The sequence below is a fragment of the Lonchura striata genome, chromosome 26 (assembly GCF_046129695.1).
Source record: "Lonchura striata isolate bLonStr1 chromosome 26, bLonStr1.mat, whole genome shotgun sequence".
In the NCBI taxonomy this organism is placed as follows: domain Eukaryota; kingdom Metazoa; phylum Chordata; class Aves; order Passeriformes; family Estrildidae; genus Lonchura; species Lonchura striata.
In genome coordinates this window covers 3,835,655-3,861,316 of record NC_134628.1, presented here as the reverse complement: position 1 = coordinate 3,861,316, position 25,662 = coordinate 3,835,655, and the positions used below count along the sequence as shown (strand labels likewise).

Genomic DNA, 25,662 nt, shown 5'->3' with positions numbered 1-25,662 from the left:
TATGTTTGTTTTTTTTATTTCCTGTTCAAACTTGAGCAACCAACCTCCTGCTCAAGTAAATAACCAAGTTAGTGGCTTGGATGGAAGTTTTCCTCGAATGGATTGTGTGATGTTTGGTTTGGGAAGGGGGTTGGTTTGCTTTGTTTCCCAGTTATGTGGATATGTTCTCCAGGCAGCTGCAGCATCCCTGTTGTGTTACTAGACCTTCCTGGACAGTTCCCAATGACAGATTTGATTAAGCTAATGAGCTGTGTGATCTTAATCAGCTAATTTAGACCCTAGAAAAACATGTTTGTACTCCTGGTCCTAGCCAAGGGTTCTGTGATTGAATGATGAGTGTTTCCCTGTCAGCTGATCTTCCTGCCTGCATTTCCTGGCTTTAGTAATTTCTTGGAAGTTTAGAGTTAGAGCTCCTATGAGACTCTTAGAGGGTGTTCTAGACAGTGTTGGTTTGTTTAAGGGCTGCTCTGCTTGGAAGAGTTAAAGCCAGGACTCATAGAATTGTTAAAATTGGAACAGTACAGGTCTGAGATCATCAAGTCCAACAGTTAAATGAGTGAAGAGTCCATTAAATTAAGGCTTTTACACATGTGCAGAAATAAATATAATTATATGGGCATAGTTACCCTGATGTGGACATTTTTTCCATTGCAGAGTTTTTGTTATTTTGGGCTTGTTTGTGTCCCTCAGGCAGCAGAGTTTGTGAAGCTGAGGAGGAGTTATGGCTGCCTAGAAATGAGTGTGGTCATGTGGAGTTACGCAAGGGGGACTGTGTTGACATAACTGACTGAGTGACTGTGTGGCAGGTTTTAAAAGTCCATAGAGTCAAGTCTTTAATCATTAATCTGCTATCAGGCAGGATTAACTGCCTGGGCAAGGCTGTAAACCTGAAGTTATTAATAGAAGCTGTTCCTGTGTGTTCCATTCCCTGCTGCTCAGCAAAGCTGTGAGCTGTATCCATGGGACAGGAACTCCTGAGTTCTTGGGAAGAGCGGTTTTCTCCTCTGATGTGACAAAAAGAGTATGGAAAAGTGACTAAGCACACCCACTGAGCAGGTGTCTTGTGACTTGTGTGGTGCTGAGTTTAGGAGGGAACTCATCCTCAGGAATGTTCCTGCTTTCCACAGATGAATGCAAGTGTAGATTCTGTTTTCTCCCAGGGCACGTAGAGTTGTCTGAATGTTTGGTGCCCACCAAAGGCCATGGAATTTGAAAATGCAAAGTGAAAATCACTATGTCTCTGTGGAGAATTCACATCTGGCATGCTGGGAGTTGCCGTCTCACTTCTGTCATTGCTGAGAGTTATCTGAGTTTTAAGCTGTCCATGTACAGCAATTCAGAAGAACATACTGGCTAATTGCAAATAAATATGTCCCAAGTGGCCATTAACAGAGTTCTAGAAATGAAATGTAGCCAAAATATTATTCAAATATTGTTTTAGCAGTGTGTTAAAAGAGAAGAAGGATGCTCTCAGCATGGCCGTGTTGTGTCATCCAGGCTATGTCATGGCTCTGACATGTTTCTGGGGATCCAGGCTTTGCATTTGAGGTTAATAAATACAATACCTGTGTTATGTAGTGATTTGTCACAAGGGATATCTTCCCTGGGAACATTTTTAAATGTGCCCCATCTTTGTGTGCTCCAGATCTAAGCCTGGTATTAGAGACTGCTGCCGAATTTCACTGCTTCCATATCAAGCCTTAATTTGAGTGGTATGTGTGAGCCAGGCCTGACACATGAGGAGAGATGGATGAGCAGTGGTGGAGGAGGAGGAGGAAGGATTTTAGGAATGTGGGAAGCAGCACATTTCCCTCATGCACAGGATATATTAGCAACAGTGATTCACCTTTAACAGAAAGGGAATTTTACAGGCAAAACATAAATCTGAGTGGATGAGATCCTGTTGAAATTCACAGGAATGGTGTAATTCTTCGATTTGTTATTGTTTTTCCAGGCCTGGAGAGAGTTGTGTGTGAACACACATGTGTTTGGTGTGTACACACGTTCCATATTCTGTTCTAATTCCAGCCTCATCAGGTTGGTGCCAGGACCTTGTCCCTTCCTGTGACTGTGAAGTGCCAAGGACTGGCAGTCCGGGCATTTCAGGTGTGATGAGGTTGGTTGTTGCCCTGCGCACACAGATTCCCTGTCTGCTCTCTGTCCAAGGAAGTGCTGTGTATTGATGAGATGTGATGAGGGTGCTGAGATTTTTAAAGGTGCTGATGTCAACTTTTCTTGCTGTTGAACACTTGCAGAGTTTCTTTTACATGTTTCATTGCTCAAGTGAGAAGCTTCTCCCACTTCTACACAGAGGTGGGTTCAGACACCCACAGGGAGCTCTGTCCCCTATGACTTGGTCACTAAATTCGAGTTTATTCTCAATATGGATATTGTAATTTAAATTCAGACTTTATTTTAATGGAGAAAAATGTTTCCAGTTTGTTTTGTGTTCGGGAACTTCATTCTTGACAGGGAGGGAGCCAGATCTGGAGCATATTGTCCAGCTGCACAACTCCCAGTCCAGCAACACTGTTTGTAAAGTAATCTTCCAATGACCTATTATCACTTGGATGCTGAACACAGCACAGTGTAACAGTCCCATAGGTCATTAGGCTATTTTTAGGGAGTCCTTAATCTGCAGAGCTCTGAATTTTGGAAGCCTTTAATCCATTGATCCCTGCAAGCACTCAAAATTTTCATGCTAAGAAAAAAGGAATCTATATGCAAAGCAGTTGCTGCTTTACTGTGAAGCTGAGACCTTAAGTGACTTGAGTCTTAATTGAAATTATGTCAAATGTTTGAGGGTTTTTAATGAAAAACACTATGGCAGGGTGGGTGGCAAGGCTTTGCCTTGCAGAACTCTTTTCTAGAAACTGTTAACAACTTCCCAAGTGGAGCAGATTCAGTCAGAATAAGCAACTGATGTCAAATACCAGCAAGGAAGAGTTAAAAATGCCTCTGTACTGTTCACCAAGCTAGTGCCACTGGTTGCAGTGTTTTCCTTCTAAGTGGACTACCATGGGCAGAGAGACAAGGCCGTGACTGCTTAGAGTAAAGAACTGTGCTTGGGATTTCTGGGTCCAGCTGCTCAGTGTGGGCATTATGGGCTCCTCTGAAACAGGACCATTTTTGTCTTCACTTTTGCTTCTCCATCCCTGTTGGGAAGGGTGGTTGTGGCTTAGGTAGGAGGAGCAGATTGTTTCTTAAAATCTTGTGTAAGTACTGGATAGTGAGGCCAGGTAGAGATTCTGAGAAGTCATATTTACTTTCCTGTGTTTCTCTCCTGCATTATTCCTGTGCCCAAATTCATCTTAACAATAGTGATGATATCTATTATCCACTGCTTTGGAGGACTGAGAATTGTCTGTCTTCCCTCCTCTTTCCCAGATGCAAACTGGAACGGATCTAAATGCGAGCTGGGGAGGATCCTGCTCGGCGGCCGTTTGAGATCGTGGGCAGGTCACCATTTGCAGCTTCTGGAAGGGTTCCATACTCTGAGCTCCTGTCAGACCACTTGCTGCCAGCACCCCACCTGTGATGCTTTTTGGTTCTTGGAAAATATGTGCATCCAGGTGAACTGCACCATGCCTGGCACTTGTCAGGCCAACAAGACTGGCTTTTCAGATTCTGTTTTGGTGTTTCTAAAGAAACCAAAAAGCACAGAGCACTTGTTAAACTTCCATATGGAAGGTGACATGAAGACTTGGAGTCACAAGTGGTTGGCCTGGGACATCCCTGTCCAGAGGAAGAAAAGACTGCGGAGATCATTCCAGAAGTGGAAGTTGGCAGGTAACAGGGTGCAGCTCCTGAGAAGGGATTTGCCAGAGAACTCCAGAAGCAGCGGAAGCAAAACAGAACGCTTGAAGGATCAGGTCCTGAGGCACTTGGTGGCAGACAGAGCTGCTTCTGAGAAGGAAAACCAAAAGCAAGACTTGCTGAAAAATGGACAGAATCTGAACCCCAGAAGCCCACTCTCTCCTAAGAGCAATAATGTGAACAGGTCACAGGATGCTGATGGTGATTTGCCCCAGGTAAGTGGTTGCTGGAACTGGGGTGGGGCTTTCTGGAACAGCTGTCCCTCTCCTCAGTCTCCCTTTACATTGATTTTTTGACTTGGAACTGTCCAGTGATGGGATACCTTTGCAGGTTACCAGCTTTCAGCCTCCTATCAACAAGGCATCACCAGCAGTTTGGGGTTTTGTTTGGGTTTTGGGGTAGCTTTTCCCCCCCCCCCCCTTTTCTTAATTTGGATAAAAGTGTTGAAGTGGGAAGGTGAGGCAGGATGGAGTCTATGATAATGCTTATCCTCTGTATAATCACACAGTGTGCTTGCCAGATGAGAAGGAAAGGTGACATGTCAATGGGAATTTTCTGGGAACTGAAAACTGTTACCTGTGAAAGTATCTGTTCAGATCCACACAATAAAAAAAGCTGCTTTCATTTAAATGCTGAATCAAGGCAATTAAATACATTATTTTATGGAGTCATGCAGAGAGCTCAAAGCATACTTTGATGTCAATCTGCTTGCTTGAGTTGGCATCTTAATTCCAAACGTTCTCTTTTTTGAAGAGTGCTCCAGTTTCTCAAATCCTCCAAAGCTTACCTTGGCACTGGGTGAATGAAATCAGTTTAGTCTCTTCCCCAAATACATACAATGTTAAGCCAGTACATCATAATGTTACAGAGAATTTGGCACATTTGAATTGTTAAGTGATGTTTGTATTTTTACATCTGCAAATGATTTTTTCAGCCTTATCTCAAAAATGCTTGTGCAGTCCTGATGGTGAAATATAATTCTACTTTGTTAAACTGCTCCTGAAATAGCTTTTGCCATGTTTCAGGGATTTGGCTTTGTACAAAAACTGGTGCCTCTGGTTCTGGAAATAACTGAAGTTTTCAAATCCTGGGTGCAGGTAGGGCTGTGACTGCTGGAGCCACCACCCTGGAGCAGGATGTGGCGAGCAGCCAAGGGACACTGCCGGGAGCTCCCTGGGTCACATGTGAAACCAGGCACTAAAACTTGACAAATGTTTGATTTTCTAGACCCCCCCAGCATTTGAGGCTGACTTGAGCTCAGATTTCTCTCTCCCCTGCAATGCTGCAGCATTTCCACTCCTCCTGTTCTTTCTTCCTCCTAGTACTTGAGCTGAGCATGGTGACCCCATTCTCTCAGCTGTCACACGTGTGAGGAGATGTTTTTGCAGCACTCTGAAATGTCTTCTCTTGCACTTGGGGAACAGATTTTACATCCCCCTGCTTGTTCTTTTTGCAGTTTTGCTTTCCAGGTTATCCTGCTATCCAATCTGTGTCTAGTAAACTGGTTGCAAATATTAAATTACACTGATTAATCAGCTTCTGAATGCTGAACATGCAAGATTTCCCATCTTTAGGAAATGTTCCCATTGTCATTAATGTGCACTGTTGGATGTGTGCTGGGGAAAGGTTTTTACTCTCCTTGATGATTTTTGATAATAAGAAAGTCCATGTCTCCTAATGAAATGCAAGTTCATAAAAATAAAAATGTTTTACTAAAATGTAGTGACATGATGGAATTCCTGACATTTGCATTTTTGAGGAGAAGGAAGAATTAAAATATCCACCTGGGCTAATTCCAGGATTATTGAACCATCCAACTTTACCTGCAAAATGCAAAGCCAGCTCTGCAGCTGTCCTTGCACTTCAAATCCAAGGGCAGTTTAATGTGAGCCAAGGATACAACACTGGGGGCTGTGTTCTTGGACATGGGCAGACCTTCCAGGAGGCAGGTATTCCAGGCTGGGTTAGTTATGGACCAAAATAAAGTTACACCCATGATGAAATCAGTAGAACTTCTCCTGGGCTACATTTGGCCCAGTCCATGGAGCACATGGCTGGGTGTTTAGTGCTGTTCTTTAGGAAGGATTGGAAGATAGGGATGGTACTGGCTGTTCACACCTGAGAGCATCAAACACCTGAAGTAGGAAAGGACATTTGAAATCAAAGTGCTTTTTCTTCTCTGCTGCTGCTGAGCATTGAATGTATGGAAAGCAAATCTTTTTCTTTGGTCTTGCAGGCTCAGAGAGAAGGAAAATTATAGTTTTGGGAAAACATTGCCTCTGTGGGTTTCAATTTTCCTCTTGCAGTTTTGATGGCTCCACAGCCATCTGCAATGGCATTTGCTAATGTGCAGTGAGCATTAATTTCTGGTTTTGCTGTATCCATGCTATGGAACCAGAATAAACCACAGTACATCCTGCTCATCAGCCCTTAACTAAGGGAGATTGGTACTTTTTCATTAAAGTGAGTGACATTTTTCAGGCACCAGTTTTTTTTTGTCTTGTTATAAAATTCCATGTCAATTTTAAGATACAGCCAGTGAGGAGAAGCATTTGAGTGCAGCATTGCTGATGAGCAGGGCTGCTGCAGCACTGCAGCAGCTCTGCAGGCAGGCTGGAAAAGGCTGGAGCAGGAGTGTTGCAACAGAGCCAGAGAACTCATTCCTGCCCTCACATCAAGCCCACTCTTTGGCTCCTGCTGTCACACTTGCTGCAAGCTTTGCATCCAAAAGGAACAAGGAAATGTGTCTCTTTACCACCAGCACAAACTCTGTCATGGTTTGTGACATTTCCTACATTTTAGTGTCTTAAAGAGTCTTCACAGATATGCAGGTGCTGCAGACAGCAAGGACACCATCTAAGCTGAAAAGAGCCCATTCTGTTAATTCAGATCAGGCCTATTTAAATTAAAAAAGAAAAGAGAATTCCAGAACAGGGGTATTTTTCTCTCAAGTAACTTTGTCTCAGTGTGGATTCTGATGTACAGGGCTTCTCTAGTCCCTCTAAGAGACGTGGGACTCCCAGACAAGGACACTGAGTTACTTGTCTCAGGCCAAAGGCATTTAGGGGTGGAATCAAAATTGTCTGAGGCTCCTGTGTTGACTCAGGCCAATGTGTCACTCCTCTCTATTTTCTAAGCTAATAAGATAGGACAGCTGGCAAACTTCTAGTCTCCTTGTCACTTATCCCCAAGAATGAAATAATCTGTTCTTTGCTTTAAAGAATTCAGAGTTATGGAGCAAAGATAAGAAATGTCTCAGCTTGCAAGCATTAGAGGCATTTTTGGCTGTTGTGTTGCCCCAGGCAAAGCTTATCTAATTCGAGCTCTCCACAGACATTTGGCTGTCAATTCATCCTGAAGATTTTTGGAAGGAATAGGATCTCTCTTAACTGTAAAGTGGGGGTTTTTTGGGAATTAAAAGTGAGTCAAGAAAGCATTCAACTCACTGGAAATACTGTCAAGCAAAGTGGAGATTCTGCATATGGACAGCAGGTGAATGTGGCTTTCCAGTGTGTTATTTGTGATTCTTGTTCTTGTGACCCTTCTGAGTTGATTCTTAAGAAGTAAAAGTGGCTTCCCATAGTGGTAGGAAGTCATGGGAACATTCTGCTCCTGTGCCTTTCCTAAAGAGTCTGTCTCACTTGAGTTCCTGCCTGGCTGTTCCCCTCTTCCTCCTGCCAGCATTTCAAACTTTATCTTGAGGAAAGGGAGTCAGTACCCTTTGCAGTTGTCAGTGGGTGGAAGATGATACAGCTTGGGACATCCAGCTGTCCTGAGGCCACTGAGGAAGAGAAGCATGCCAGATTTTTCCTGCATGGATTCCAAAGAATCCATACTTTTGTTTTAGTAAGCCATTAGCAAGTAACCAAATAAAGGAAGACAGCTTATGTCTGTGTTTGATTCTTTGGTACATAAAGCTCAGATGTTAATCAAACAATTGTTTTACATTCTGTGAGCAAAGTGAGCTATGGTGAGAGGAAATTATTTGCCTAAGGCTGAAACAAAACCTTTCAGAGAAGCCCTCAGTGCCTTCACTGCTGCTCCTGGCTTGGTTGTTCAGTGTGGGCAGCACAGCTTTATTTTTACAACCAACATTTAGTGCTTTCTAAAGTCTTGCCCATTTACTGATGAGGATGTTGCCCACCATGGTCTGGAGTGTTTTCCCAGTTCCTGTTTCCTGGACTGAATGCCAACAGCATGGTCTGAAAGCTTGAGTATATTTCCTTCAATATGAGCTTTTAATCACTCTTCTAATGGGGAGTAGTGGTGGGAAATCCAGCTCCAAAGCACTTTCTGAGTCAAAGATGCTGAATTGCTCCATTTTAAATATTTAGCAGATGTTCTCAAAATAGAGTTAGCTTAAAAAAAAAAAAAAAAAAGAACGTGCTACACACAGGGACTTCACTGTGAAGGAGAAATTGTCAGGAGTATGGCCTGGCAGGCTAGGAACTGGAATGGGGCTAGGTAAAAGGAATTTTCTGATAAAATAAAGGAAATTGTTCCTGCCACTCTGATTATTTTCAATCAAGAGGCTCATCCTGTGTGGATGTAAGCAAACTTTGTGCTCTCCAGCTCCTCTCCCTGCCCCAGCAGCATCTCCTGGGGCAGGCACGCAGGGAGCTGTGTGTGTCAGCTCACCTTGCTTTGAAGAGTGATTCCAAAATAAATTTCCTCTTGCTGTAACAACCCAGTTATTACATAAAAATGCCACTGCAATCCTCCTGCTTCATGTTGGCCAATTGCATGGCTTCAGGAAAAGGAAATCACAGTCAGAGTAAATAAACCCCAGTTTGTGGTCCCTGTCTTTAGGGGCTATCCTATCCCACCTTTCTGTTCTTTTAATTCCACTCACTGCAGTTTTGAACCTGGATCTTTTCTTATACTTGCCACATCCACAGCCTTGGTACTTAAATGCTGTAGCTAAATCTGGTGTTAACTGGTGTTCAGCTGGGGTAGGAATGGCCTGTCTACTCTGGAGGAAGAACATGGAGAAACACTTCAGAAGAGAGGAGGGGAAGTTGTAAAATCCCTACTTCTGGAAAAGCAAATCAGGGATTTTTGCAGCCTCTCTAACTGTGGAGGAGGAGAAAGGCAGCTTAAAACTTCCATTCAGTGTTCAGGTCAAACTCAGACAACTTCTTCCTTTACAGATCCACACAGGAACATCTGCACCAGAATCATCAGTGCTGACTACGTTCTCCAGCCCTGTGCCACCAGACTTGACAGCTCCAGGGAAGACTGAGAAGCCTGGGCAGCCTGATGATGCCAATCCTCAGTTTCCCACAGCCAGCCCCATGCCAGTGAAAAGCACAGCAAAGACACAGGCAGCAACTTCTGTGCCCAGTGGAGTCCCCACGAATAGCACTGTTCCTACAGCCCAGAGCAGCACTGCTGCAGCCCCAAGCACTGCTGCCACCACCCCAGGTGAGGACTTGCAGAGCTCCAGCAAATGTCACCTGCTCAGGCTTTTTCAAACCACAGCAGTGTGGAAAAATAGGAGATAATTATGGTACCTTGGAGAAAATACTGAGACATCTGTGTCAGCACACTTGCTGTCAGATCTCAGTAACTCTTGAGGTCTGGAATGGGACTTGAGCATCGTAAATCTGCATGTGAGGACAGCTGGGAATTAATAGGAATATCTTAATTCCCAGAGTGAAGGCTGAGATGTGATGCAGGGTAGAGTCCTGGGACGTGTTTTTCCAGTAGCCTTGGCATGCTGCTATCCATCAAATTGAGGAGAAATCTTAATGTGTGCTCAAAAAAGGGTGTCACTGATTATTTTCTGTCCCTGAAGTGTCACTGCACAGTTCAGCTGTGAAGAACAGTGTACTTGGCTGTTAGCCCAATGCTTTGCTTTGCAGCATGATGATGTTTCTGTTCACACTGGTATTTCCTAAAAGAGACTGTTGAAAATGCATAAAGGCCAAAATGCCCTTTGGCAGCTCTGTTCCCTCAGCCAGCCTGTCAGCTCTCCCTGTAGGGATGGCTACGCACAGGGAGTGGCGTGTACTGCTCATGTGCTGCCTCAGAATTCACTTAATCCCGTGTGCTCAAGCATTCACAGCTGAATTTCTTTTGAATTTAGGGTTCCTTTCCCTTACAAGGGAACAAATGGAAAGCGTAAGGGAAGCACTGCATCCAAAGATGGTTTTGGCAGGAAGCTCATTGGCTGCTTGTACTGACAAGTTAATGGTTTGGTTTTTGTTTTTTGGTTTTGTTTTTTTTTTAAGGGCTTACCCCAGCTAAAACTGGAAAATATGTTATAAACATCTTCATTGGTTTGTCTGGGAAGACTTATATAGCCAGGGCCTCCTGGTTCTGCTAACCAATGCAAAGATGATGTGAAGACTGGATTTTCCAAGATTTTTTATCTGTTTGTCTGGGTTTTGTTTTTGTTATTTCCTAATGAGATCTTATTGCTTTTTGCCTTGGAACTCTTTGAAGGTGAAAGACTGGTGGAGTATTTGAGAGGGAAAAAAAAAAAGGGGGTTAATTCCACTAGCTATTACAGTTGGAAGATAGATAAATAATAGATAATAAAGGTGGGAAAATAGCTGAATGTCTAAGGTCCTTTTTTCCTCATTTTTTAACTTGGATTTTTTGTGCATACCTCTGAAACACTGTCTTTGACAGGGTCAAACTAAAGAAAGAGTATTTCCTATGCATAATTCCCAGACCAATAATAAAAAGACAAATATAAAGCAAATGGAAGGGGAGGAGAGAGATGAGGAGGCCAAGAGGTGTTTTTAAGAAATGTGTTGAACTTTCTGGTTATCTTAGTGCTAATAAAAAGCAGGAAAAAATATGTCCCTGGCCATAGTTTTCAAGGTTACCCTGTAGTCTTTCAAAGCAACCTGTCAGTTTATTTGAAATGGAATGGCAAGAAAATTCTTGAGCAGGGGTGGAAAAGAAAATACAAATAAAAGGACCAGGTTTGTATCTTGAGCTTCCATACCCAGTGTGGCAGCTGTGCAAGTTTAAAAAAATTCTCTTAGCCCTCAAGCGGTTTTTCAAAAAAGAAATTCTGTGGATTCTTTATATATTTGTGAAGGTCTGGAATTGCAGTTTGGGAGTAGCAGTGTTTGTCTTGCTGTGCCATGAGCCTGCAGCTGAGTTCTCTGCCAAAAAGCTGTCAAGTAAAACCCTTCCCATCCTGCTGGACCTGGGTGAGGAGACTCCCCTGTGCAGGGCCCAAGGGCCATGTTTCAGCACAGTAACTGCAAAGAGAGAGGTGACTGAGTAATTTTGGGCTTGTCTAAAAATTGTAAACCCCCATTAGTGCTTTTGCATTGACAAGGAGAGCGAAACCTGAAATGGGAGGTCTCTTAAGGAACAGGATGTTTACAAAATACATCATCATTTGTAACTGGGGTTTATCCCATAAACTGAAATCAAGGTGGATTTTTTTTTTCCTGTTCCTCTCCAATTCTGTGTTTGTCCCTTTCAGCTATGAAGGAGCTGGTGGTTTCTGCTGGAGACAGTGTTGAAGTGACCCTGCCAAAGAATGAAGTTCAGCTGAATGCATTTGTGCTTCCTGAACCACCAGCTGGTAAGGCTTCCCTGGGAATTCTGCTAAGGGCTTGGGATGTGAAAAGGCAAACAGTCAATTATGTGTGGCACGTAATAAGGGAAATCTTGAAAATGTCTTTTGTCAGAGAGCACTTTCCTGTGGAAATGTTTTTATAATCAGCTATTACCTCGTGCTGCCTCTCAGAGAAAATAGTGAGACACAAAAAATGGAAAGTGCTACAAAGCCAGTGGACTTGGGAGATTGTGGGAAGAGATGGGAGAAGAGATGGCTCATTCTCATGGTGCTGTGCGAGGAAGTATTGGATTTTTAGCATCCGTTCTTGATATTTGCTGATAGGAACTGAGCTGTATTAGCAAGTGATTGAAATCTGAATTGGGGTATTTGCCTACTGAGGAACACATTCTATATACTCCTCATTTAATCATGCAAATTGTTAGAAGGTATTTTTAAGTATTTTTAAAGTTCTTACCTTAACTCTGTCCACTGTGGCAGTGGGAGTTGTAGAGGTAGGTGTGTTCCATGTTGTGTGACAGCAGGGATTGATTCATTCCTGTTCAAAAATTGGCATTCCTGTGTCTGCAGGATCTAAGGATGTGATAAGGCTTTTCTCTCTTATTATCCTGGAGCTGTGATTGTTCCAAAGCTCTTTATTGCCTTGGAGGCTGAAAGATGGGCTTTGATTCCAGAGTAAATGAGTTTAGAAGCACAGATTGTCTCTTTTCTTGGGTATATTCCCAAAAAGCCGCAGCCCAAGCTGTCTCATTTCTCCACAGCGCAGCAGAATGTGCCTTGTAAATGTTTAATACCTTTGCAGTTCTTTAGCATGGCAGAAAGACAGGCTTTGAAAACAAACATCTGGACCTTTTCTCTTTTTTTTAAGGAACCACATATTCCTATGAGTGGGAATTGATTACTCATCCAAAAGACTACAGTGGAGAAATGGCAGGGAAGCACTCCCAAGCCCTGAAGTTGTCTAAGGTAAAACTTTGGCTACTTAATATCCTGTTGTGTTAGATGCCAAGTGGAGAAGATGAGGACCCCAGCAGCCAGGAAAGACTTGTATGGGATTTCAGGATGAATAGGAAATTGCATGATGGGCTGGCAGCCAACATTTGACTGGGAGCCCTCTTCTGAGGCTTTTAGGAAAAGGAGATTCATCTGGCACGAGGGAAGGAAGAAATTTATTTCAGGGGGTACAAGCGGTGTGACAAGGCACACAAATGGCACAATTTAACAGTAACAAAGGGTGGGAATATTCCTCTAACAGTGTGGTAGTCTGCTTAGGTCTGAGCCTTGTACTGCCCAGTGGAAGAGGGTCTTGCTGCTTCCATTAAGGAGAGCCCTGCAATGCCTCGTGGCATGTCCCTGGCTGCTGCTCTTAGATGAGCTCTTAACAGGGAAAAAGTTGCCAGTTCCTGCATGTCAGGATTCTTAACAAGGAAATTACTCTAAATACTGTGAAAATATAGTTCTGTACTTGAGACATTCCTTTGAGCAGCCTGGATTCTACTGCACTCAGAAAAAGATCTACAGGCTTTAGTAAGGATATCATGCAGAGACAAACCTTTGGAAAGGAGTGTGCAGGTCTCTGTCAGGGCTTCAGCCTTTTGGGTATCAAGATTGTTATCCAGCACTTGGTGCCTCACCCTCTCATTTTGGCTCAACAGTGGATGGTGAAGAGGTGACTGCCTGGCTCATCTCACCTAGAAGGAAAAGAAGAAACACTTGCATTTATAAAAGCACACAAGAAGAGATTTTCTTCTTACATGCAGCCTTTTTCACCTCAAATGCAATCTGCTAGTTCAGATTCCTGTGGCCAGACAACCTGAACTAATCTCTATTGTTTCTCTTCTGGTCGCCTTTTGTTGCTGGAAAATAAAGCTTGACTGACAATCCTGTGGCAGAGAGAAATACAATCTTTGGTTTCTGCATAGCCATTGTAAACTAAAATATATGTAATATCATTTTGGCCTGGAAACCATTTTTTGCTGTGTATGCAGAGGCTGAAGCACAATTGCCTGGGTGCTCCTGTGCCAAAGGACAGGAACTTGACCTTCCAATAGGTCCTGATAAGGTGCCACCAACCTGTAGGTAAATAATCCTTTGTGTTTGTTTCCAGCTCACTGTTGGCCTGTATGAGTTCAAAGTCGTTGTGGATGGGGAAAATGCTCATGGAGAAGGATATGTGAATGTAACAGTTAATCCAAGTGAGTGCTGGGATTGGATTTTCCTTGACTTCACCTGTCTCTAACATGCCAAGGCAGCTGTACCATGGGGTTAGATTATTTGGTTTGGTGTGGTGGTAATTCATTGTACTGTGAATTTGCAGTGTGTGTGTATATATATATATATATACACACACACACACACACACACGTGTGTGTGTATGTATTAAATAATTTCCTAAGATGGGAAGCTATTGGTAACACACAGCTATTTTTGCTGTACTGTATCAAGCCAGTCACTTGATAAAAGAGCTCTAATCCTGATAGGGAAGTGCTCAGCAAACACCTCACCTCACCTAGTCCATAAAAACTAGCTGCAGTCTGACAAAAAGCTTATAGCAGTAGGAGCAAAAACTGAAGAGAACCCAAAGCTTTGAAGCTCCTTTGGAGGTTCCTTTCTTCCCTGTCCATAAGGAATATCATTCCTAACCACAGGCAGGTTAAGTCAAATCTCATCCCTTATTGTAAGACATGGTTTGCAGATGAGCTGTTGGAGATACAGGATCTTGTGCTGACTGCCTCACCTTTTAGGTGCCCTGGGTAAAGAGACAACCAAAGGTGTCAATAAAGCCCCTTCATTTTGCAGTCTTCAGCAAGACTTCTTGTACAAACTCCGTAGGCAAAGAAGGGCTCTTGCACTCCCTAAATTAGCAAGAGTGTGTGACTGGTCTTCTGGGTGCTGTGGCTGATCATTTCCTTATAAGCAGTGACTTTGCAGCTGGCAGCATGCACCAAAATCCTTCACTTTTCAGAGCAGCAGCCACACTGTGGCAAGAAGCTGTAGGTGCTTGACCCAGTAGGGATAAACTGATGCAGTGCAGCCTTCCCAGAGCACTGGTGTGCTGCCTGTTCACCTCCACACTGTGTGAAGCCCCTTTTGGTAGCATTGATTCCCCAGGCTGCTCTAGAACGTGCTGGAAGCACAAATCACTGTTGCTGATAGTTTTGCAGTTCCTTGACCAGGGCTTTCTGCTTGTAGTGTCATGGTAACAGCTGGGTTGTTGTTGCAGAACCCCGGGTGAATCAGCCTCCTGTTGCCATCGTGGCCCCACTGTTCCAGGAAATCTCCCTGCCAACCATTTCCACTCTTATCGACGGCAGCAGTGAGTACCTGCAGCTTTAAGTGCAGCATCCAGCAGGGCTGCTTTGTGTTTGGTCCTGGGCTGGCCTTTTGCATAAAGTTTAAGAGAAACAGTGACACTGTCAAACACAATTCAGTGAAAAGAATTAGCCTCTCTGGCCAGGAGAACAGAACATACACCAACAGCACCTCTCCATGTTCCTTTTGAAAGGCACTGGCCTGAGCCAATCTCCTAAAAAAGGAAAAGCTCCGGAGGTTGCTGCTTAGAATCAAAAAATAATTACTGTCAGTCAAAATTACTGGGCTCTTGGCTAAACTTCAAACATGTAAGTTTCTGACACACCACCTTTAGTGATCCTGGCTCACACTAGAGCTTTTCGGGAGTTTTTTTATACAAATTCAGGTTGTCTTGGCCTCAACTAGGATTGATTTGTTACAGTTTGGGTGTCTGAGCATAACAGAGACTCTGGGCTTCAACCAAAAATACCTTTGCCCACTGAGCCCAGGACAGAAGTAGAGACTCTTGGAATCTGTGAAGCAGCATTTTCCAACTCCTCGTGTGTGTGTGTGTGTGTTTTCCTCAATTACTGAAACAGAAAGCACTGATGATGATAAAATTATCAGCTACCACTGGGAAGAGCTGAAGGGTCCCCTGCGGGAAGAGAAGGTTTCCAGTGATACTCCCATACTGAAACTGACCAACCTGGTACCTGGGAATTACACCTTCAGGTAGGTCACACCTGGGAGAATCCAGCAGTTCTCATCCCTTAAGAGTGAAATGTATGAGATTCCTGAAGTGTTAGTCTGGTTAAAAAAAACAAAACAAAACAAAACAAACAAACAAAAAAAAAAACACAAAACATGGAGAGAACTCCATTTTGTGATGTTCCCTCTCTCCACTCCTACACTTTCAAGTAATTTTGTAGCTTTGCACTTCAGGAGAGATAAGCTGTCCAGCTACTTCTTATTCTTCACTTGTAGCCCTGGTTAAGATGATGGCTGGTCTGTCAGTGCTGCAAAATGTCTCTTGAAATGTCAAATCTAAACTCTCTGGGTAAAGGCTTAGGAAGAAATGCAGTCTTCAAATCCATTTTTTAAATGCAATGTGTTTGTCTCAGATAAGTGAATGAGGCCTAATGGTTTGATGCACAACCCGGGAAATAGGTGGTAACTGATTTTGTTTTTGTATTTGTCCTGTGTTTTTCCTTTGGCCTGTATTTTGGTATGATGTCCATCACTGTATCAGCAAATCTATTTAAAGTAGAATAATCTGGAGTACCTCTTACTGAACACTGCTTTCTTGTTAAGCAGTTGGCATGAACTAATCAGATCCATGTTCAGGTCTAGATTTAGCAAAAAGCAGTTGTGTTTTATGGCACCAGACTACCTGAGGAGATGTGCTGTGTCCAGGCCACTTGTGGGTTAGTAATGCACTGATTGTTAGATTTCAAGTGAGAGATGGATGTAACTGTTGAATTCTTTGCATCACTTTGAGGCTGATAATTGGACATTATGGAAATTTCTATTCAGAAAAGGCTCTGGTCGCCATCGCTTTTCAGTGCTTTCACTTCTTTCTTCCCTCTTCAGTCTAACAGTTGTGGACTCAGATGGTGCCAGCAACTCCACCACTGCCAACCTGACTGTGAAGAAGGCAGTGGATTATCCTCCAGTGGCCAATGCTGGCCCAAACCAGGTGATCACCCTGCCCCAGAACTCCATCACGCTCTATGGCAACCAGAGCACGGATGACCACAGCATCGTCAGCTACGAGTGGCTGCTCAGCCCCAACAGCAAAGGGAAGGTGATGGAGATGCAGGTCAGTGCAGGTCTCCAGTGTTCCACCTGGATTGCTCACTAGCTGGGTTTTTATCTATAATCAAACAAGTTTTAGTGGACTGTTAGAAAATGTCTTTTAGAATCCTACACAGCAGATGTGTGATGATTAAGTATGTGCTTAAAGTTAAATCCACGTGAAGTTGGTATTGCTTTAGTGGCACCAGCCTCACCACTAGCATCCTGTTCCTTTCTTGTTCAATGCAGTTTTAAATTCTGCTGAAGAAGGGGGATTGAGGGAAGTAGGAACTTTTGAGGTGAATCTTGGAGTCTAAATTTTGCTGATACTGGCCAGACTCTCTTCAGTGCTAAACAGTAAATGTTGGAACTTGTTTCTGTGTCATCATTTTTCTTTTAAAGATTATTACTCTCAAATTTATAGAATAAGAAGGTCCATGAATCAGGTTCACAATGTGTGAGATTTGCACAGGGCTCCCCAGAGATTTTACTAGAATTGGGAACTACTAAATCCCTGAAGGTTTGCTTGTATGGCATTGCTCTTGTTATGTCCCACAACAGTGTCCTTGTAGTGTGCATAAATTTAGCTGCAAGAGCTTTGCATGCTGAAGTGGCACAGACTCCTGCTCCCACAGCAGGCATTGGTAATAACCCCCTAGAATGTTCTGGTAATAGTTCCTTTAGAATCAGAGTCTTCTGGTCCATCATCATCTGCATGAGGATTGTTTTTAATCCATGAATATCTTTTCTCACAGGGCGTGAGGACACCAGTCTTGCAGCTCTCTGCAATGCAGGAAGGTGATTACACCTACCAGCTCATAGTGACTGATTCTGCTGGGCACCAGTCCACTGCAGAGGTCACTGTGATAGTCCAGCCAGGTAAGCTGCCTTTACCTGCTGTTGCTGCTTCCCTCCCAGGGGTTGGAGGTGAGCAGCAAACTGTCAGCAGCCTCTAGATTTTATGGTGACTTTCAGAAAAGCTACTCTGATTTAGGAACATTCTGGGCTGGTGGATTGCTGATAAACGAGCAAAAGAAAACTTGTAGCAATATTGCTTTGTGGGCCCTTCTCTTATTTTACACAATGTAACCTAATTGATATTTTCCTACAGTAAAGGCAGGATTGTATTCCCAAATAGCTGTGTCTGCTCACAATTCTGGGTCCTGGGGCAGGGGCAGGAAAAGTGGAGCAGTACTGAGAGAATGAGAGCAAAAATCAGAACTCCTAGTTTTCAGTCTCATTTTATTGCAGATGTGTGAATGAAATGCTTATTGGATTTCTTCGCTGCTTTCAATCTCACTTTATCTGTGTACAAGGTAGTGGGCAAGAGATGTACTGGGGATCATGCAGAAAATCTTAATGGTGATGTTTTAAGCTTCATTTTTATGGCGTCTGAGAAATCCTGCATTATTTTCCAGAGAACAACAAGCCCCCAAAGGCAGATGCTGGTCCAGATAAAGAATTGACTCTTCCTGTGGACAGCACCACTCTAGATGGCAGCAAGAGCTCAGATGACCAGAAGATAGTCTTCTTTCTTTGGGAAAAAACACGGTGTGTATCACCTTCCATGTACTTGTGTATCCAAATTTTTCATTTAAAACACCCCCACACCTCCCTTGTGTTCAGTCATGGGGCCTGACAAGCATTACCAGTGACCTGAATAAGACAGGGATTTATGTTTGATTGGAAAGAAGTGGAGTTTTCTTTGAGCATGAGAAATAGCTTTGCCTTCATCTCTAGGCCTGGCTCTCACTCTGAGCGTGGTGTGGCTCAGCTGTGTTTCCATTCACAGCAGTGCAGTTTGGGCTTGGTCTCATGAAGAGACTGACTCTTGTAATCAAACAACAGCAGGGCCTCCTAACTCAGTGCTTTTGCAGTTTGTTTAAAGGAGGCAGAGTTCTCTTCCAACTCTAAATTTCCTGAAATGCTTTAGGGAATTCAGGAAAAAGCCTGTAAGCAATTTGCAGTAGCTTTTTCTGTTTGCTAATGCAATGTGTGTGCAAAGCCCTAGAAATGAAGGACTGTTATTGCTTTGCACCTTTTTTTTAGTACAAAATTGGCTCATTGTGCAGTTCACAAGCCAATCTGCTGAAAATACCACTGTTTGTAAACACCACCTAAGTGCTGTTATCAGTGTCCCTCTGGTTTAAAATTAAACAAAACATTAAACTGCCAGAAATTATGCTTTTTGTTCTGGATCCTGCACTTATTCTTTAGATTATCTTGCTGTAACTGGAGAACATAATTTTGATTTTTATAATGGTCTGTTATTTCCAGGCTCCTGTTTGGAGCAAGATTGCCTCCAGTGCTCTGTGCAAAGTTGAAACTTATCAAAACCCCTGAAAAAGGTCAAAAACTAACGAAGCCCCTTGTGTCTTGGTTAGGGGTCCAGATGGTGTGAAGCTGGAGAATGCCAACAGCAGCATTGCCACTGTCACAGGCCTCCAGGTTGGGACATATGAGTTCACTCTGACAGTGAAAGATGAGAGGAACCTGCAGAGCCAAAGCTCTGTCAACGTCATAGTCAAGGAAGGTACGTCCAGCCACGAGCAGAGCTGCTCAGTCACAGGTTATCTCTGAACAGTTCAGCAAAACCTGTGGTCAGAGACACAATAAAAGTAAGGAATGGAGGGAGACAATGTGGAGAGCACTGAAGTGGCCTTGAGATTTGCCCTTTTCTGGAGGAATGGTATTTTCAGCTTAATCCTGCAGTATTTCCCTTCTTTTCCCTAGGGCTGGACAGGGATTTTTGGAGTACGCTGGAGATCTAATGCAGTAAATTTTGATTGGGCATTACAAGATCTTTCTCCAAGTGCTTTCTCTCTGTTTATTTAGAGATAAACAAGCCACCCATTGCAAAGATTGCTGGCAACGTTGTCATCACCTTGCCCACAAACACAGCAGAGTTGGATGGATCGAAGTCCTCTGATGATAAAGGGATTGTCAGCTACTTGTGGACCCGGGACGAGGGGAGTCCTGCAGCTGGGGTGAGCTTTCTTTTATAAAGGATCACAAAAATCAGTGCAAGGTAGTGTTGACAACTCCTGAAGAAATACAAAGCTCCTTGTTAGGCTGTCACCCTGTCATATCCTGAAATATGGTGATTCATGGCTTTGATCATACTTTGATCCTTTGTTTCCTCTTACTTGCATTGTTCTGCCTTCCAGGAAGTCTTAAATAATTCAGACCATCATCCAGTCCTCCTCCTGTCCAATCTGGTAGAAGGGACCTACACATTTCACCTCAGAGTAACAGATGCCAAAGGAGAGAGTGATGTGGAAAGGACCACGGTGGAGGTCAAACCTGGTGAGTCTGGGTTTTGTGGTGTACCACATTAGCCTGCAGCCCTCTGAGTACAGTATACTGGGATTAAAATGTATCATCCAGTCCAGTTTAGAACTGTAAGTGTCAAAAGTTTTGGGGGATGTGGTTGTGCTTTCCTGTGGTTTTTGAGGGCTGACTCTCACTGCTTCTATTACCTGTGAAAGCCTTATCTGTGTCCTTTCTCACAGTGCCGCTCTGTAGTTCTGTGTTCAAATCAGAAACATCCTGGAAAGATAGCTAAAAACCTGCCTTGTGCCCAGGCTGCTAGATAGAAATTCTAAAGGTCTGTACTATCTACATTCTCTCTAGATCCTAGGAAAAATAACCTGGTGGAGATAATTCTGGATGTGAATGTGAGCCAGCTGACGGAGCGGCAGAAGGGGATGTTCATCCGGCAGATCGGGGTGCTGCTGGGGGTCCTCGACTCAGACATAACCGTGCAAAAGATCCAGCCATACACTGAGCAAAGGTGGGATTCATCTGGGAGGGTTCACAGCAAGGAATTGCTTCAGGGTTTGGAAAATCAAAGCCTCTTGGAAAACAGATTGGATCATTGGAACATGTGGAGTTGTTGCTTAACGTCGATATTCCTGCTAGGATCAGAGTTGCCAAGCAGGTCTTGTGTATCCTTCCCCTCTGGAGATGGTGCATTGCCCTTGAAAACTGCTGCTGCTAATGTATTTTCACATCAAACCTGTAAAATAAGGACAAACCTGATTTGTTTTTTGAAAATTGTGGAGACTGTGCGAAGGGATGTTCTGCAGCTGTGATTTGTAACTGGAGAAGTAACAGGGCTTGGTGCAGGAGTTTGCTGTAAAACTTATGACACACCAGAGTGTGTAACAATCCTCCTCACTTCATGCCAAATTGGTAGTTCATACAATCACAGACTGGTTTGGGTAGGAGGGGACCTTAAGGATCATCCAGGTCCGACCACACAGCCACAGGCAGGGACATCTTCCACTAATTCTGCAGTAGCTTTATTGCCTACACAACTGCTTCAACTCTGTGTATGAAAAAATGTTGGAAGCCAATGTAATTTCTGTTTGAAGAGATAGAAAAGCTTAATTTTGATTACTGATTGGCTTACAGAAAACTGTATTTCTCCTGAACACATGGAAGTTGGCTGCTGAGCAGGGCTGCAAGTCAGGGTGGTGTTGCCTGCCTGGAGAGTGGCAACAATCCGTGAGTGGAAATCTGTTTAAATAAGTGCAATATTGCACTTAATTTTTATTAAAAGGAGAGTAGTTTCAAAGTACCTAAAGCATTGAAGAAGATTTAAGGGATGTGCTTATAGTCCTGCAGCAAGTCAGCAATAAATCTGCTGTTACTTTACACTTAGCTGAGTGCTGTGATGTATCAATTCCTTCGTGTCCACTTGGCCTGCTGTAGCAGGAAAATCAGAATTCATTGTCCATGCAAACCTAGAGAGCTGAGAACCGAGTAGCCAGCACTTTCTGTTGTAACAGTAGCTCTCTGTCTCTGCCATGAGCAAGCCAGTCGCCCCTGAGTATGGCAAGTAAGGGATTCTTGTCATTAATGCTTCATCTGTTTATGTGTTCAAGCAGACAAAAGAGTGGGAAGTGTTATAAAGGAGCAGAGATTGTTTCCTGACAGATGGCTTTAAGATCCCATTTTTGCTTCCAAAGTCAAAGTAACTTGTGCTGTTTAAAAAAGAGCTTTTTCCTCTGACTGGTGGTTTGTTCTCTTTATCATACTCTGATATGCCATTGATTCATAAGCTCACTAATGATAATAAATCCCAAACATTTATGCATCCTTTTGTGAGTCTAAAGGATCCACAGGACTCCGCAAGGTGAGCAAGCCATGAAGAACAAGTTCTTCTATCATAAAGTTAATGCAGAAAAAGCTGCAGAATACAGAATCCTTCACACCTGGGTTGTTTTTGGGCTGTAGCACTTGGTGCATTCGAACTCAACTCTGCAGAAGACTGTAAACTTGCACTGTCTGCTGTTGGAGTTCTGTGCTGAGCATGTAAATAGGCCCCCGAGTTCCAGGTGTAGTAAAGTCTCAGGATCCCACAGGGAGGAAGGAAGGAGAGTGTGAAAACAGAAAGACCTTAAAGTTTGGGGATTTGATGCTTAGCATGAACATGCAAAGATCTGCTTGATGTGCAAATTCAAAAACAGTGCCCTAGCTTGGAAAATATGAATGGATCAGATATCCTAAAGGATTTTCTACTGTAGGACCAGGTCTGCCATTACTGCTTTCAAACAGAGCCAGAAGTCTGGTCTTCAAATAAATTTGGGATTCTGAGTAAGTCCCTCTAATGACAGACTGGAGAGTGTGGCTCTCCACCTGATATTTGGAGAAGCAGCAGATAATAATTCTTGCCTTTCTTGCAGCACGAAGATGGTGTTCTTTGTGCAGAACCAGCCTCCCCACCAGATATTCAAAGGACGAGACGTGGCCTGGACGCTGAAGAACGAATTGAGGAAACAACAGTCAGATTTCCTCATCTTCCGGGCACTGGAGATTAACACAGTCAGTAAGTGAGAGTCTCTTGGGACAGACTGAACATCTTTTACCTTCTTTTCAGCTGCCTGGCAGAATAAAGGGTGCTAAAACCACCCATGTGCCCACGCACTTACACTCACTGCAGGAGCCTTCATGTTAATAAATGGGAAACAGAAAATTAAGTCTATTAGACTATTCACTAATCACTTATTTACCAATTAATTCCATCTATTCACTATTCAACTTCCTATAAACAATTACTTGCTGTGAAGATAAGAATTGACAAAACCAAAAGCAGATTGATACTTATGAAACTAAAATACAGTATTAATGGACTATACCCACTGAAATCAGTGTCATCCTGAAAACAATAAACTGCACATCTTGGTAGCTGCGAACCCACTTGTTTCCTGTGCAGCACAAACATCAGTCTGCAAGAAATGTTCCCTTTCTATCATTATTTTACATCTTTACATTAGCACTGCTTTACTTTTATGAGATCCATCCTGTGAGGATCACTTGCTGATCAGTTAGAGATTTGAAACTAGAATTGTGTAAAGTAATTATTTTCATTACTTCCTGATCTTACCATTTTGTGGCCTTCAGAAGCCATTTTTCAGTTCTGTTTGGTGCCTCCAAAGGATCTGTTTGTTTCTTGTCTGTCTCACAGGCGGGGTTCGAATTGGAAAATCAAAGCTTTGTTTAAAAACATTTACTTGAAAAATACATAAATTCCATAACTTGTATATCAAAATGAGGATTTATTAGGCAAAATGTATGCTGCTGGTGAAGTGGGATGTTCAGTTTGGCATGAGGCCCAGGTGCTTACGTTTGCACTTCTCACCTCTTCTGACTACGGCTGAGCTATGAATGAGCTACAGAGGGGCCACATTCAGGTCAGAGCCTGCAGGAGGGGTTGGCTGTATTGAACTGTTTAGTCCCATTTTTGCCTCACCTGTGAGTCATTTAGTTCACCTTGCTGGTTTTGGCCCCCAGCCTGTCAGCTGAACTGCTCTGAGCACGGGCGCTGTGACTCCTTCACCAAGCGCTGTGTGTGTGACCCGTTCTGGATGGAGAATTTCCTCAGGGTGCAGATGGGGGACGGCGAAAGCAACTGTGGTATGTGACCCCCCTGCCCCCGGGTGGGCACCTTGGCAGAGAAACCCGTGTTTGAAACCCAGGGTGGGCACACTGCCAGGCACCTGCTGTCTCCCAGTTGCTCTGATGAGATGCTGACACCGGGGCGCTCTTTGTCTCACCTTCTGGGCAGATGATGTTTGACAGGGGAGTGAATCCCCTTCAGACCCTCCCAGTGGACACTCACTAAGAGTTGAGTCCACTCTGGGTGTAAAAATCACAGATGTCTTCTGTCATGTCTGTACAGAGGCTTTCCTGCCACAGGAAAGCAAATTTTATAAACCAGCACACAGTGAACTGCCCAGCAAATCCACACACTGGATCTTGAGCTTCCCAAGGGAATCTGGTGGTGCTGCCAGTGGGGAATGCCAGCCTCTAATTCTGCAAAGAGGCAGGCCTTGACTTTTTGTTCCCAAAAACAATCCCCTAAAATGTACATTATCAATTGTACAAGGTACCAAAACATGTTTGTCTCTGGCTTTGCTTGCAGAGTGGAGTGTGCTGTATGTGATCATTGCTTTTTTTGTCATCGTGGTTGCCTTGGGAATCTTGTCGTGGATGGTGATCTGCTGCTGCAAGAGGTGGGACTGAGACCAAACCCCTGCTGCATCCAGGTTTCACAGCCAAGTGTCTGCAGTAGGAGGTTAAAGATTCAAACCAATTGTCCCAGCAGGTCATCTGCTGAGCCTTGGGATGTTGGGTTTTCTCACTTAAGTGTTTCAAGTTAAATGTTGAAGTTCCAGAACTCTGGGTTATGTTAAGAAGCAAAATTTGGATTAACCTATAAATGTGCAACTGAGCAACATTTTAATGTTTTGCTTTGTAATATGAATATAATCCTAAATAGCAAGTGCTTTGGCTTTGAAGATCAGAGTTGTTTTTCTTCTGGCTCTTTTGGAAATGGACTGTTTCTTAATTCCCTTTTCTCCCCTTTAGACGGAAAGGAAAATCCAAAAGAAAAAGCAAATACAAGATTTTGGATGCAACGGATCAAGAAAGTCTGGAGTTAAAACCAAATCCCAAAGCAGGTAAAACATGAGAGGGAAGAGCTCAGCACTTCCAGAGTGCTGACTGAGGACTCTTCCTCAGTGGATTTAAAATCACAGTGAAACAAACGTGATGTAGGGACTGACAGTGGGGTCTCAGGTCTGTATAGGAGATATTTAGTAAAGTCATCTAACTTTTAGGTTTGGAAATTGGGACTGAAACTGGCCTGGTCCTGATGTCTCCACTTGGTACTTCAGAAGCAGGAAGTGGATGCATTAAGCTGTGCAGAACACTCTGACTCAAGAAGCCCAAAATTGGGTCTTGACTGTAATTTCTTCTGCTCTGAAGTTTTCCCCTGGGTTCTGGGCGTTCCTTTCTTGCCAATATGTGATTATATGCAATTCTTTGGTCATTCTCTACAGCAAAGCAGGAATTCAGTGGCACTAAACATTACACTAAATAGATCAACATCTGAGAACAACCTCAAAGTACTTGTGTACTGGAGAGATTGAGGTTTATTTCTGCTCTGCTACTCACCCACCACAAACAACTGGTTCATCAGCTTATTTATTCTTACTCCTGTGTGCATCAGGCTTTGAAAATTCCACGTTTTAGCTCATCCTCTAGTTTTACAGGAAGAAGGTGCATTTCAGAGGGAGATCCATGAATTCCTCAGTGTTCCATGTGGCTACAGGTCTGTTGGCCCATTCCAGAAAGGCAGGATTTGTCTTCAGTGTTCTTAGCCAGCATTTTCCTGCCCCCATTGCTGTCCTGAGAGTGCTTGTCAGTGCTTTGCTAAGATCAGGGAGTTATTTGAGGCTGGAGTGTTTTTATCTGGTACATGAACTAAGCCATAGCCACCTGCTGACTGACCAGGAAAAGAAGGAAGTGTTGGGAAGGATGTGCCAAGTACAGCCCTGCTGAATGCCAAGGAGCTCTGCAGCTGCTGAGTGTGTTTCACATCAGAGTGTTTCCTGGTTTTGTTTAGAGAAGGGAGTGTGTTAACTATGCATGGGAAAGAGTCCCTGGTCCTTGTTTGCTAGTAGAAAATGACCACTGATCTTGGTATTATCCCATTTAATGATGTTCCAGTAAAGTGAGCAGTGCCCAAGAGCAGCATGGAGGGCATTGCAGTGACAGACTGATCAGCTGTTCCTCCCAGGACCAGGCTGTCCCAACTGCTCAAACACAGATACCCTTACAGGAAACCCGGGTGTGTTTCCCTCCCTCAGCACCCAACTCTGCTTTAATCTGACCATCTGTCACCTCAGAGCCCACTGTGCAATAAA

The 25,662-nt window shown here is 43.5% G+C and overlaps 1 protein-coding gene across 1 annotated transcript in view; it reads left to right on the top strand.

Moving 5' to 3' along the window:
- KIAA0319L (KIAA0319 like) overlaps positions 1-25,662 on the top strand; it is a 29,818-nt gene that overhangs the window by 1,763 nt on the left and 2,393 nt on the right. Inside the window, exons 3-20 of the mRNA XM_021554757.2 lie at positions 3,388-4,031; positions 8,967-9,240; positions 11,267-11,368; positions 12,231-12,328; positions 13,470-13,557; positions 14,586-14,678; positions 15,253-15,385; positions 16,244-16,472; positions 17,203-17,326; positions 17,866-17,998; positions 18,832-18,980; positions 19,283-19,434; positions 19,615-19,753; positions 20,081-20,240; positions 22,138-22,280; positions 23,246-23,368; positions 23,877-23,967; positions 24,323-24,414. Coding sequence (XP_021410432.2) covers positions 3,388-4,031; positions 8,967-9,240; positions 11,267-11,368; positions 12,231-12,328; positions 13,470-13,557; positions 14,586-14,678; positions 15,253-15,385; positions 16,244-16,472; positions 17,203-17,326; positions 17,866-17,998; positions 18,832-18,980; positions 19,283-19,434; positions 19,615-19,753; positions 20,081-20,240; positions 22,138-22,280; positions 23,246-23,368; positions 23,877-23,967; positions 24,323-24,414 — 2,967 coding nt within the window. The remainder of the gene's footprint in view (positions 1-3,387; positions 4,032-8,966; positions 9,241-11,266; positions 11,369-12,230; positions 12,329-13,469; positions 13,558-14,585; positions 14,679-15,252; positions 15,386-16,243; positions 16,473-17,202; positions 17,327-17,865; positions 17,999-18,831; positions 18,981-19,282; positions 19,435-19,614; positions 19,754-20,080; positions 20,241-22,137; positions 22,281-23,245; positions 23,369-23,876; positions 23,968-24,322; positions 24,415-25,662) is intronic.